The 11,815-nt window shown below is 42.1% G+C and overlaps 2 protein-coding genes and 1 pseudogene across 2 annotated transcripts; 1 reads left to right on the top strand and 2 right to left on the bottom strand.

Moving 5' to 3' along the window:
• The first annotated feature begins 220 nt into the window (after positions 1 to 220).
• LOC4345954 (wall-associated receptor kinase 3-like) lies at positions 221 to 4,077 on the top strand (annotated as a pseudogene).
• A 621-nt stretch (positions 4,078 to 4,698) lies between these two features.
• Positions 4,699 to 6,921, bottom strand: LOC4345953 (phosphoribosylglycinamide formyltransferase, chloroplastic). Its single transcript, XM_015794195.3, has 5 exons — positions 6,460 to 6,921; positions 6,250 to 6,361; positions 5,434 to 5,610; positions 5,099 to 5,225; positions 4,699 to 4,976 (listed from the first exon to the last, which is right to left on the bottom strand). Exons 1-5 carry the CDS (start codon positions 6,800 to 6,802, stop codon positions 4,863 to 4,865), a joined length of 873 nt encoding a protein of 290 aa, XP_015649681.1. The 5' UTR covers positions 6,803 to 6,921; the 3' UTR covers positions 4,699 to 4,862.
• A 369-nt stretch (positions 6,922 to 7,290) lies between these two features.
• Positions 7,291 to 11,568, bottom strand: LOC4345952 (uncharacterized). Its single transcript, XM_015794194.3, has 10 exons — positions 11,230 to 11,568; positions 10,635 to 10,881; positions 10,320 to 10,532; positions 9,574 to 9,654; positions 9,404 to 9,490; positions 9,206 to 9,301; positions 9,039 to 9,092; positions 7,896 to 8,945; positions 7,764 to 7,803; positions 7,291 to 7,663 (listed from the first exon to the last, which is right to left on the bottom strand). The coding sequence occupies exons 2-10, from the start codon at positions 10,872 to 10,874 to the stop codon at positions 7,515 to 7,517; spliced, it is 2,010 nt and encodes a 669-aa protein (XP_015649680.1). The 5' UTR covers positions 10,875 to 10,881; positions 11,230 to 11,568; the 3' UTR covers positions 7,291 to 7,514.
• Positions 11,569 to 11,815: the final 247 nt, after the last annotated feature.

The raw sequence follows: 11,815 nt of genomic DNA, 5'->3' as shown, positions 1-11,815 counted from the left end.
TATATGTACATGAAACTATATTTAACAATGAATCAAATGATATTAAAAGAATAAATAATTACTTAAATTTTTTGAATAAGACGAATGGTCAAACGCGTACTAAAAAGTCAACGGTGTCAACCATTTTAAAATGGAGGGAGTATATACAGAGATGGTCAGGGTGGTAGTGGGCAGCAGGAGAGTGCATGTTCAGTTGCTGATTCTGCAGCTGCTGGCCGCGATGGTGGCTGCGGCGGAAGAACCCGCGGTGCCAACCGCGAAGAAAATCAAGAGCTGCACCACCAGCTGCGGTAACATCAGCATCGAGTACCCGTTCGGGGTGGAGCCCGGCTGCTACCACACAGTCGGCTTCAACCTCACCTGCGACCACTCATACCACCCGCCCAGGCTGTTCCTCGGTGATGGCACGGTGCAGGTGCTCGACATCTCCATCCCCAATGGAACCGTGCGCATCAACAGCGGCCGAATCAATCTGGAGTACGATGGCCGTGGAAGCGCAAACGGGACATGGGGCGGTGGCCTCCCAGATGGCGGGCCGTTCTTCCTGTCGGAGTCGGGGAGTAGCCTAGTGTTGATGGGCCACGATAGCCAGGTCGACGTCTGGGGGCTGGGAGGGGACAACCCGATCGCCTCCTGCAGTGTCATCTGCCCAAGGATCCCATCAGCAATTTTCGGGATAAGTGCGTGCTCGGGCATTTGTTGTTGTCAAACAAACATCATTTTAGGCTACTCATCCTATCTCATCCAGATTCACGGTGATGCAAACTTTTTAAATATCTACATGGTGGACCAGGGATTCAACTATACCAATTTCATTAATTCCAATGTCGATCTCATTATTTTTGATTCCGACAGAGATCCGCAAGCGCTCCCAGCCTTGCTGGAATGGGTAATCAGTAATTCGACAAGTTATTGTCCTAGAAATTCATCTGCCCCCGAGTGTCGCAGTGCCCATAGCTCTTGCCAAGACACTGATGCTTGGGCAAACAACGGGTATCGGTGCAAGTACTCTTATGGTTATCAAGGCAATCCATACATCATTGATGGATGCAAAGGTATACGTTATGAACACGGGTCCTTAAACTTTGCATTCACATGGATCATTGTTTATATAAAGAATCATATTAAAAATCATGTGCAATCAACCATCAAATGATTTTATTTTTCATATATACTCTTACACAAATGAACTATAAGATTTATAATTACCAACGTACAAAAGAAATTCCTAATAGTGACCGATGATGCTAGAAGTGGCCCCATATATGTGGATATTGTCCCTTTTTGAAAAGGGTAGATTTGTGCATTTCCTTATATGTTTTCTTCCAAGTATGGTTTTGTGGTCGTTTTGCAAAGATAACTTTAGTTCTAATCACAATTAATTTTCCAACCTAGACTTTTCCTTCTTCATTATCTAAAACGATCAGACTTTTCCCTCTCCTGACCAATACAATTTTGCATATCTAGACATCGATGAGTGTCATTCTCCCGATATATATCCATGTTTTGGCGATTGCACTAACACGCAAGGAGGATATAACTGTCGGTGCCGAGATGGCTTAAAGGGCAACGCTACTCAACCAAACGGATGCGAAGGTATGTAGATAAATACGAGTGTTTCAACATAACGACATATGTATAACAAAACAAGTTACTTCCTTAGATTGATACATAATTGAGTACAATAATTGGTAACCCCCATATATTCGCACAAGCAATTTACATTACATACTTTTGCACCATTTTTTAGTTAAAAGTTATATAAATTTGTTTTAAGCACTCAAGAACAAAAACAATTTAATTTATTAATAGTCTAAAAAACTGAAATTAATAGCTTCAAAATTTTATATATAATCCACACTACCAGAGAAACGCACAACTAGCTAATATATCTCTTGATTTCTCAACATTGTTTTAGATCTCCTTTCTAGGTGTGTACTTTCAGTAAGTTGTATTGTTTATGTAGACATTGATGAGTGTGCAGACCGGCGCATTCATGCTATGGAATCTGCATAAATACGCATGGGTCATTTCATTGTCGATGTCAAAATGGATATGGGGATCCCTTTAAAAAGGGGGGATGCATCACATCCAAGAATTCTTTGACAGGTGACAATTCACTAAAGAGCATACTCCCTCCGTCCCATAAGAAACCAATGTACTGGATGTGACACATTTATCCAAATTCATTGTACTAGAATGTGTCACATCCAGTCCTAGATTCGGTTTTTTTTTTAGACGGATGAAGTATATCTTACCAAATTTATGTATCCTTATCTTTGCATGATAATACAAACTCGGTTTATATAGCGAGTCTATGGTAGTTTGATAATCATTCCAAAATTTATAGCTTAGATCTTTCTTAGTCCAACATATCTCAAAAATTTATTCACTAGATTTGCCTCTTCATGGATCTTCCTTTTCAGGGCTAAGCATAGCTCTAATAGTTTCTGGTGGATCAATTGTTCTTATTCTGGTACTTGCTACTCCCCTAGTAGCACGTGTGGTCAAGCAACGCAGGGAGAAAAAACTGAAAGAAAAGTTCTTTAAGCAAAATCATGGATTGCTACTGCAGCAGTTAATATCAAGAAACACAGATTTTGGTGAGCGAATGATAATTACCTTAGAGGAGCTCCAAAAGGCCACAAACAATTTTGATAGATCTTGCCAAGTCGGAGATGGAGGGCATGGAGTCGTGTTCAAGGGGATTCTAGACCTGAATGTTGTGGCCATAAAAAAATCAAAGATTATAGTTCAAAGAGAAATAGGTGAATTCATAAATGAGGTCGCAATACTTTCTCAAATTAACCATAGAAATGTGGTGAAGCTCCTAGGATGTTGCCTTGAGACAGAAGTTCCATTGTTGGTTATGAATTCATTTCACATGGGGCCCTTTATCATCATCTTCATGTCGATGGTCCAATCTCACTGTCATGGGATGATCGATTAAGGATTTCACTTGAGGTTGCTAGAGCTTTGTCCTATCTACACTCAGCTTCTTCAATGCCAATTTATCATAGAGATATTAAGTCCTCCAATATACTTCTTGATGATAGTTTAACAGCGAAGGTATCAGATTTTGGGGCTTCAAAGTACACCCCGATAGATCGATCTGAAATAACTACAACTGTTCAAGGAACAATTGGCTACTTAGATCCCATGTACTATTATATTGGTCGACTAACTGACAAGAGCGATGTTTTTAGTTTTGGAGTTCTTCTTGTGGAGTTGCTTACTCGAAAGAAACCTGTTGTTGACACGTTCGATGGTGATGGCCTTGTTTCACATTTTATTTTGCTGCTCTCAGAAGGAAACCTTATTAACATAATAGATCCTCAAGTCAAGGAGGAGGAAGATGGAGAAGTCCATGAAGTAGCTGCACTGTGTACTAAATTGAAAGGAGGAGAACGGCCTTCAATGAGAGAAGTAGAGATGGCACTGGAAAACATATTATCAAAAAAGGGCCCCTTCCATAAGGGAAATAGGGAATCAAGTAGACCCAGTAAAAATCAAATTTCAGCACTATACATGTCAATTGAAGGAGTTGCCACAGAAGCAAGTAGTCAATCCATGGAAGAGGAAATGCTATCGTTTCCTCGATAATTATGATCTAGCAGTCTAGCGTTAGCTAGGACACTAGCAAGCTTGCCAAGGACCCAATAATTTATGTATGGACGTATATTGCTAATGTTCTGTGCTAAGTAATTCCTAAGATATTTTGCTTTGAGACAATAATGCATAATAAAATTGCAAGTCATAACTCAAGTACTTGCAATCCGGTTTGGGTTGATTGAGTTTGCTTTACATAAGCGACTAGTTAGCTTCTTCCTGTTTCATTATCTAATGAGTGTGATTGATTTACTCAATCATGGTGTTGAGGGATATTAGGAACTGCAGCTGAGCATCACAGTGTCGCTGTTCTACTGCAATAATGAAACTGCATTGTTCTCTCTAGTCATGGACCTCATGGTTGCGTATATTCACGCATGGTGACTCTAAAATATAGTCGTCTTAAGTCGGGAACTCTAAAAATGTAGGTTTCCACAACCGCAATCTGCATATATATGAAAGAAACGCAGCTTGACGGTATATTAACCACCTGCCCATCTTCCTCAGAACATAGAGCAAATTGAGAGGGGAGATCAACACAAGAAACAACCTTAATTGCTTCAAGAATCATCTAACCCAAACTCAATACAAAAATGTAGTACCTAAAAACAAAATGGAGGAAGAGTTGGCAGGAACCTTTCTGTCGGAGAGGGTTCTCTAAGAATGGCTGTCATTTGCACCATCCCCTTCTTCTATCCCTCTCGCATACTGAAATTTGCAAGAGAACTTTTAAAATCTCAAAGAAAACTTCAGTTGGGTTAAATATTAACACCTTCAGACCAAACAAGGATGGAACATATGGGAAGCATGGTAATCAGATTACACATTGAAAACCTGTGTGATCTGACCAGTTTTTACTCCCTCTTTGATCGACTTGACTTCAGCCGATTACAACAATTCCAAGACTAAAGGGTACAATGGACCCCCTCCCCCCCCCCCCACCCCGCTCTGTCACACACACAAAAAAAAAAAAAACTTGGTGCATGCAGCAACCAGTATGCTTCCGCAAGTCACACCAGCAAACACTGAGGTTTCTAAGTATCGGCCTATGCGCATGTCATTGTTGGAGCAAAGTCACACAACAAGCGGTGAGTTGAACGGCACAAGATATTTTGTTTCAGTAACAGCACCAGACAAGTTATTTATCTCAATTAGTACGAGTGACCTTCATGCCTTGGGAAAAAACAATGCAGGCATTCTAGAAGCCTCATTACGTGCATGCTGCGCAGCAATCCTTGAGGTAGTACTATGAGTTAAGTGTACTCGTCAGGGTTTGTATGACTTCTAATAAGTGGAACACCATCTTCTCTCCACACAATTCGGTCATCACATAGGGCAGCAACTGCCTCAACATAAACCTGATGTTCCTGAAAAATAAGGTTAATAAATGAGCAAAAGAACGTGTATCATCAATTTCAGTTGCAGCTAAGTGAATATGTCATAGCCATGTATCATCAAAGAAATCTTAGCGGAGCATAAGATATGTTACCTCATGAAGGACTCTTGCAGCCAATTGCTCTGGAGTATCATTGGCTAGCACAGGTACAACCCTTTGGGCTAGAGTCCTTCCTGTGTCATAGTGCTCATCCACAAAGTGCACAGTTGGACCCGAATACCTGTGTATAGTTGACACTTAACAGTTAGAGTACAAACAAAGATCATTCTCCAATTAAGTTAATAATCAAGATTTAATTTTCTTCTACAATGTGAGGTATCAGCTCAAATTGATTGCCAAGATATTGCTTTCCATGGAAATAGCATTGAGTAGATATGCAAACTGCACAGCAGTTGCTTGTGATGGGTGATAGAGAGATTGTGAAGTACCTGGCCCCTGATGCGATGACTGCTTTATGCACCTTCAAACCATAATAACCTTTGCCTCCAAATGCTGGGAGTAGTGAAGGGTGAATATTCAAAATGGATTTTGGATATTCCTGAACTAGCTCAACAGGTATAAGTTTCAGGTAACCAGCAAGTAGAATGAAGTCTACCCTGAGTTCCCTGTTTCACATAAGAAATTAAGGATAGATTGAGAATCTTGAGACCTATTGCAAGTGACCAAAACAAATATCCGCAGTAGGCAAGCCAGTCTTGTAGAAGAGGATATAAGTGAAGTGGGAACTACAAACACCGTAAAACATGCAGTGGCTATTCGTGAAAAAATCAACAGTGGTACATTACAGTATATCAGCTAGGCAATAACAAAATGGAAGCTAATCTGACTGACTGTGTGGGCACACTGTACAACTGATGAAGAACACACTCCAACAGGTTCCGGACTAAACGTCAACCCAGAGCATAAAACTGATATCAAAGTTCATCTGGCAAAACAAGGTAGTGGCACACATTCAATAAGTAAACACTAAAATCATTTAAATAGTTACCAATTCATCTTCGTTTAAAATCATTTAAACGCTACTCGCACACATAAGACAGATAAATGGATTAGAAAACTTTTATCAGCACACAGCAATGTATCATGTATGCATTTTGCAAACAAGACTAAAGGCAAGTGTGAAAAATCTCATATCGACCATTTTTTTCTACAAATCCACTTATCTAAAACCTAACAGATGAACTACTAAAGCTAGAACATCGAATGTCAAAGCCTGAAGGTGAGATCAAAGCAACCAACCCAACCTCAGAGCATTCAACAACTCATCAATAGAAACCCCCTCTGGAGCAGACTTCGACTTCGGGAACACAACCACCGGTATCCCATTACCCCTCGCATGCTCCGCTCCTCCACAGCCTGCAAGCCACATCAAAAATCCCCAATAAATCCCAACAATTCCACCCACATCGCCACCCAAAGAGCTCAAGGAAGCAAAGCATCGTCGTCATCGTCACCTGGTTTATCGGTAACCAACGCAACCACATCACCATTCACCTCCCCACCCAGAGCGGCGTCGTGGATCGCCCGGAAGTTGGATCCCCCACCGGAAACGAACACCGCGAGCCTCCTTCTCTCCACCCCGACGCCCCCAACCTCACGCCCCTTCGCCACCACCCCCACCGCCACCGCCGCGTAGGCTCGAGCATCCGGATGGGGCGACCGCTCGCAGCGGACAGCGCGAGGTCGCGGCTGGGAGACGAAGCCCACCCGAGCACTTCGCCGCTCGTGCTGCTGCTTAGGCATCGGATTGGGCGAGCAGCGCAGGCCGGAGCCGGTGGAAGCGACGGCCGCCTCCATCGCGAGATTCCCCCGCGCCTCGCCTACGCAGTTTGTCCTGCGTAACCCGATGAACCCTAGCGCCGCCGATGGCCGCCGGCGACGATCGGAAGGGAGAGAGTGTGTGTTACTGCCGCTACGCGTCGAAAGCGAGCGGCCGATGGGATATTGCGATGGGACGCATGTGGGCCTTCTGCTGTTGTTAGACACCAAGCCCACCGAATTTACAGCCCGGAATTTGTTGGGATCGAGGTTGGAAAGGCCCAATACAGAACAAAAAGGGCAAAGATTTAAGATTTGATTTTTTAAAAAAAAATCAGTTCCCAAACATTAGACCTTTGGTGATTAAATTTGGTTTTATATACTTCAGTTCCAAAATTAACATCTTTGTGATGATAATGGAATACACCGTCTAGTCGAGACTTTATTCGTGGATACGGTTGGCTGGCATTTGTGAGCATCTGGAATCAATTTCTATCAGAGTCCACACAAAAGGGAAGATGTGTCCATTTTGCCAGGTAATTTATCTATAGTTTGTATATTTGATGAGAAATCATGAAGTGTGTTGACAGACAGTATAGACCATTTTGGTGTTTCCATATACAAACAATCATCGTGTAGGAAGACCATACTACATCATTTGCCTAAGAGCAGCATATGAGCATCCCCACAACAGTAATGAAAATGATTTACAGGTATACAGAAGCAATAGGAGATTGCTTGGTGAAACAATTCAGGCCATGGAAACTTCAAGAGAGGCCTTTGCAAGCCACAGCAAGCCAGGATCGTTCCTTTTCAATACCAAGTAAGTCTCTGCACGACCAATCTCATCCGAGACGACATCCTCACAGAAACCAATCAGTTCAAGGACCTCCATTGCAGCTGTTTTCAGGGAGGCGAAAAAAATGAGGAAGTTAGTTACAGTTGATTTTTGAAGACCTGAAGAAAAAAAAAGAGGGGAGTCTATAAAGCAAATAGATACCTTTGTAGTTCGCCACACTCCTTTGGAACTGTGGATTGGACTGCATATTTGAAAAATGAGGATTAGTAAGTAAGAATTTTTTTAGTGGACCAATTGAACCTAATAAAAGAGCATAAGAACAGCCAAGCATACCTTACGCAGTCTCCTGTACTTGATATCATGTGGGTGCTCTATCACATTCTTGATGATCTTAAAGAGTGTTTGAAGAGCAGAAGTTGCCTCTGTAGGTGTTGCTTGTGAGCGAAGCATTTCAATGGCCTTCTGAAGGCGTGCACAGAGGGCTGCCACTGGTTCTTCGATCCTCTGGAGCTCACTGATGTTTGAATTAGCAGCATGATCATCAGGATCAGGCTCAGATTTTGACATTGTCGAGTTTCTGCTCTGTTCAGTCTCCACTTCCATCTTGTTTACACATTCTTCTACAACAGCTTCGCATGTAGTTTCATCAGACCTGTCAGTTCCCAGCTTCTTATTCAGAATAGCATTTGAGGAATCATCAGGATCAGGTTCAGAATTCTGAACTGCGAAGTTACTTCCCAATTCAGTCTCTACTTCCATCTTGTTTACAGGTTCGGGAATAAATTTGCTAGTACCATTATCGTCAGGATCAGGTTCTCCATTCTGCTTCCCATCAATCGTCAACTCCTGGCTAAGAATATCAACATTTGAGGAATCATCAGGGTCAGGTTCTAGGCAACCAGCAGTGCTTTGCTGGTGAATATCATCAGGGTCAGGCTCTGAGTGACTGATGGTATCTTGTTCTGTAAATGATCTAGAAACTGAGGACCAAGATGCCCCAGTCCCTACATCCACGTTCATGTCATCATTATCATCTGGGTCTGGCTCCACCTTAGTGTTGTCCTGAGAAAAATCTTGACCAACATCATCTGGATCAGGCTCAAATTTTGTGTTAGGCACAAGAATTTCATTTCCAGGTATAGTAACGCTGTCTTTAGAACTCTCTAAATCCGCTGATGCATTCAAAAAACGCTTATAAGCAGCAGACCCAGACAACACACGAGCACTTGCCAGTGAACTGGATCCTCCTCCAAGTTTGTGGCCAACAACAACACTGTCTGGCTCCAGAACAAATTCGTCTTCATAGGAATCGAAGATTTTGCGACCACTCAGCACATGACCTCTTGACTTGGTCCAGTCCAAGGAAGCTGCTTCATCATTCAACTGAAATTGACATTGTATTAAAGAACAGATTAACTCAAAAACATAAAGAGACAGTAGCCAATCATGAAAGGATTGTCTAGGAAAAAAAATCACCTGCTTATTAAGAGCAAAAAAATTTGCATCATGCTCGGAGTGCACCATGTGTGCCTGAAATCACCAAGTGCAAGTTTAATATACAATAGGCATGATTACAGAGGACAAACGGAAGATCTGCATAAGAAATCTCCATTTCATGAAAGCAGAAAACCAAGGAGGCATACAAGTTCATGGAGTAGAGTTCTCTTGATACTTTCATATTTCCTAAATCCTTTCAAGTCATCAGTTCGTAGGCGAAGGGATATTTCCTCTCCCATGTTCTGTATTAACAATGAGGAAGACATGATGATATAACCTCAGAAATTGTTGTGTGACAAGTATCCATATGTGCAGTAGTAAAAAGCTTATACAGTTATACTAACCTTATTGAAGCCTAGAATGCATTTTGGACTGACGCCTACATACCCTACTGGTGCCATTTCAGTCATGATTCCCACTCGCCATCTATGCTGAAAAGGCCAACAGGATAACTGTAAAATAACGAATGTACACAAACATAAAAAACAGAAACACCACTTGAAAATATTGCTACCTTGTTCATGATCGCAATTATGCCTGGGTCACATGCTAGCATGTGCATTCTTTTCAGAGCTTCTGAAGGTGGGGGATTCAACTGGCATCAAACAAAAGGCACGTAAGCAAAACTCGATAGTTCAAGATGTTGTGATTGGCCTATTTGTTATCATACAAATCAGGTATATCTGTTTTTCTACTAGCATGCATGTATTTTTTTTACGAAAGAATGAGGTATATATGAAAATAATGTCTAGTGTTCAAATCTAATGTACTATATATAATCTATAGCAAGTTACAGGAATCATATACTGATTTCATTACAATTGTCATAGTGAACCCATTCATTTCATACATATACTGATTTCATTATAATTATTATAGTGAAGTCATGTCATGAAATGAGAAGGTGTTAACTATGATAAATAAAATGAGCACACCACATTGTTTAACGTTGTCTTTTCACAAAGTTTTGGACAGAAACCAGTGCAAACTGCACAATGGTCCAATTCCTTCAAACTATTTAATCCACAATTTATAGTGTGCATACTGTTCAAATGGAACACTTCGTGCGCTGCTTGCATCCTAATTCAAGCAGGAAATTGCAAGAGTTCAGACTTCAGAGGAAAATGTGCGCGCTAAGGTTTATGATAATCCGTGAGGAGACAAATGATATGTGGAGTATGGAAGGGGCGGATTGACATGCCTACATGAACTGTTTCTTATAGATTTCAGAAAGCACGTAGGGAGTAGAGGCTAACTAACCTCAATCCCAGGTAAGTGAAGTGTCCGAAAATCACAGAAGATGTATTGGCCCTGTGGAAGTTTGAGTGGAACTTGGGGCCTGCCTGATGTTCGTTGCCTCAGCCGTTGTTCTTCCTCCTCAAATCCAATTATCCGTAGATCTGTTCTTTTGCCATTGTCCGATACTTCCTCGATTTCATCATTAAAAACACCCATCATTCTAATAGGCTTCCCCTGTAGCAAACAATGATTGAATATAAATTATTCCATTCTCCATTATAATATCCATAACGTAGCAACATATTGCTGAGCAAGTACAACTCTTGTGCATCTTACATCACTAATAGCAGCTTCTTTCAATGTCAAAACTGAATGAGGGTCGGAAAACGGTGTGATCAGCTTGGAGCCTTTGTTTGTAGACTGCGGAACAATAAGCTTCAATGTCTCTGGGTTAACACTAGTCAAATCCTGCAAAAGTTGCCCGAATTCCTTCACCGTACAGCTCGGGTCTGCATCGACATCGAGCTGTCTGCCTCTCCAAGTGACCGAAATCCGAGCTATTCTCTTCTCTTCCATCTTATTCCTGATAAGAAAAAAAAACACGTTATGCCATCAAACTAATTTCATAGTATGATGATGTTATAACAGAAGATCATAGTGGCACCTACCAAGAAGTTATCAACAAGACAGGGAAGAAAAAAAATTACTACCCTATCTTGCTATATCAATATGAAAGTATAAGGCCACTGCATCTAATGAGCAGGGGGCGGCTAAACCCTCAATTTTATTTTGGGACACAAGTTGCTACTCCAGTAGTACTACACCACGCGCCAAAAAAAAATCCAGAATAAAACTGGATGCTTAATATGAGTCAAATATGAATCAATCAGAGCCCCGTATGGCTCAGCCAAGCAGGAGGGGATGGGAATACCTTTCGATTCGATTCCCAACCGAGATTGGGGCAGGTGGAATTGAAGGAGGTCAGCGGCGTCGCACCACTCGCCCCCCTCCCTCAAAAAAATCCTTCTCGTCGGCCGCCGCTCCGCGATCACACCGGTCGCACCGCAGATCGGGAGGCAGAGAAGCGCACGGCGATGGCGGCTGCGCACTCGCGCACGCGCGGCGGTGGAGGAGGAAGGAAGACGAGCGAGGCGGCTGCGCCCCACTCGAGGGGAGAGGGGAGGAGGGATTTTTTTTTTTTTTTTTTGGCGGAGGCAAGCGAATGTTCCAGAAGGCGGCAGCGGCCGTACGGCACTCGGAGGGAAGGGACGACGATTCTATGCACGGAGGAAGGTTTATAAACGCCGTCCGTCTCCTGGTGATTGCGTAATAGCTGACGGCTGGACGTTTTAGACTTGGGAAATATAGCTGACGCCGTCCATCTTACCCTTCTTTTACCGCAATTTGTTTTCTCTAATAAATTCTAATACTACGATGAGTCGATGATAAGGGTGCCCATCGGCATATCTGCAAAGAAAAAGTCATTTGTGAATAAAACTTTTATATGCGTGTTTTTA

This window comes from Oryza sativa, chromosome 8 (genome assembly GCF_034140825.1).
Source record: "Oryza sativa Japonica Group chromosome 8, ASM3414082v1".
Taxonomy (NCBI): Eukaryota; Viridiplantae; Streptophyta; class Magnoliopsida; order Poales; family Poaceae; genus Oryza; species Oryza sativa.
Note: the sequence above shows the minus strand (reverse complement) of the source record. Positions and strands in the feature narration are given on the sequence as shown.

Bases quoted from the DNA above. Each gene is read 5' to 3' on its own strand.
- LOC4345953 (XM_015794195.3), bottom strand. From the start codon at position 6,802: ATGGAGGCGGCCGTCGCTTCCACCGGCTCCGGCCTGCGCTGCTCGCCC. The intron at 5,611-6,249 runs GTTGGGTTGGTT...TATGTGAAACAG, and splicing joins GAGTTGTTGAATGCTCTGAG to GGAACTCAGGGTAGACTTCA. The intron at 4,977-5,098 runs GTAACATATCTT...CTTATTTTTCAG, and splicing joins CTGCAAGAGTCCTTCATGAG to GAACATCAGGTTTATGTTGA.
- LOC4345952 (XM_015794194.3), bottom strand. From the start codon at position 10,874: ATGGAAGAGAAGAGAATAGCTCGGATTTCGGTCACTTGGAGAGGCAGA. The intron at 10,533-10,634 runs GTAAGATGCACA...TGTTTGCTACAG, and splicing joins AAGAAGCTGCTATTAGTGAT to GGGAAGCCTATTAGAATGAT. The intron at 9,655-10,319 runs GTTAGTTAGCCT...GTTTGATGCCAG, and splicing joins TTCACTTACCTGGGATTGAG to TTGAATCCCCCACCTTCAGA.